The following is a 935-nucleotide window of genomic DNA, read 5'->3' as shown; positions in this document are numbered from 1 at the left end:
CTCAAAAAAAGGAGGCGGCAATAGACATACATATGTAATCTAATATAAATAAAATTGTAATGGAAAAAGGGAAAGGTGTGAGAGTTTGCGTGCCTCTGAATTTTTGGTGGTGGCAGCGAAGTGCAAGACTGTGTTGCCCTTCTTGTCCTTCTAGTTGATCACCTGCTCCTTGTGCTGCTTCAGATGCTCCACCAGCACAACGAACGTGTCGAACCGATTGAGATTAATTGAGAGGTGGAGGGCCGTTTGCTCTTAGGCAGTCGTCTCTTCGATGGACTCTGGTGCAGCAGAAAGCAATATCTTCAAGGCACCGACCTCCCCGCCTGCGGCAGGGATTCTTCTCTCCCTGCCCTTCACATGGCATAGATGTTGAGGCCGACCCGCCTTTAAAATCTCCCTCACAGTCTCAACATCACCTCTAGCTGCTGCGATGTGCAACGGATTGAAACCATCCGGGTTCACCTTTTCCGCGAGCTTCGGTATCAACTTGAGGAGCTCTCGGACAAAATTCGAATGGCCAGCGACACAGGCGACATGCAACGGGGTGTGGCCATCTCCTTGGAGAGCCGCCTCCTCGAGGATGAGTTCATTGCTTTGGATCAGGTCATTCAGTAGACCTACCTTACCTTTCTGAGCTGCTTTTAACAACCTCGGATCCATTTGAGTGTTTGTATGTGTATATGTGCCCTTGTACTTAAGAACTAGTAACGGTGGATGTGCATGAAACGTGCTTTTATAGATTGGAAATTGCTTGATCAAGGGAATATCTATATTGCTATACTGACACTTCATTTCTTCGAGGAGTTTGTCCTGTCAAAAGGTTACCCCCGAATTGGGTAATTCTTTAATCCGTTGAAACATTGAATATAATATGTTCTGCAACTAGATGTCTACCTAGTTAGATGCTCATGTGTCGAATGTGTTTTGATTTTAAA

The 935-nt window shown here is 45.8% G+C and overlaps 1 protein-coding gene across 1 annotated transcript; it reads right to left on the bottom strand.

Moving 5' to 3' along the window:
• Positions 1 to 252: 252 nt before the first annotated feature.
• On the bottom strand, positions 253 to 660 carry LOC104446384 (ankyrin repeat-containing protein BDA1). The gene has a single exon (XM_018873229.2). It carries the CDS (start codon positions 658 to 660, stop codon positions 253 to 255), a length of 408 nt encoding a protein of 135 aa, XP_018728774.2.
• Between the last annotated feature and the right edge of the window lie 275 nt (positions 661 to 935).

The sequence above is a fragment of the Eucalyptus grandis genome, chromosome 5 (genome assembly GCF_016545825.1).
Source record: "Eucalyptus grandis isolate ANBG69807.140 chromosome 5, ASM1654582v1, whole genome shotgun sequence".
NCBI lineage: Eukaryota > Viridiplantae > Streptophyta > Magnoliopsida > Myrtales > Myrtaceae > Eucalyptus > Eucalyptus grandis.
Note: the sequence above shows the minus strand (reverse complement) of the source record. Positions and strands in the feature narration are given on the sequence as shown.

Coding starts and splice junctions, on each gene's coding strand:
- LOC104446384 (XM_018873229.2), bottom strand. CDS start 660: ATGGATCCGAGGTTGTTAAAAGCAGCTCAGAAAGGTAAGGTAGGTCTA.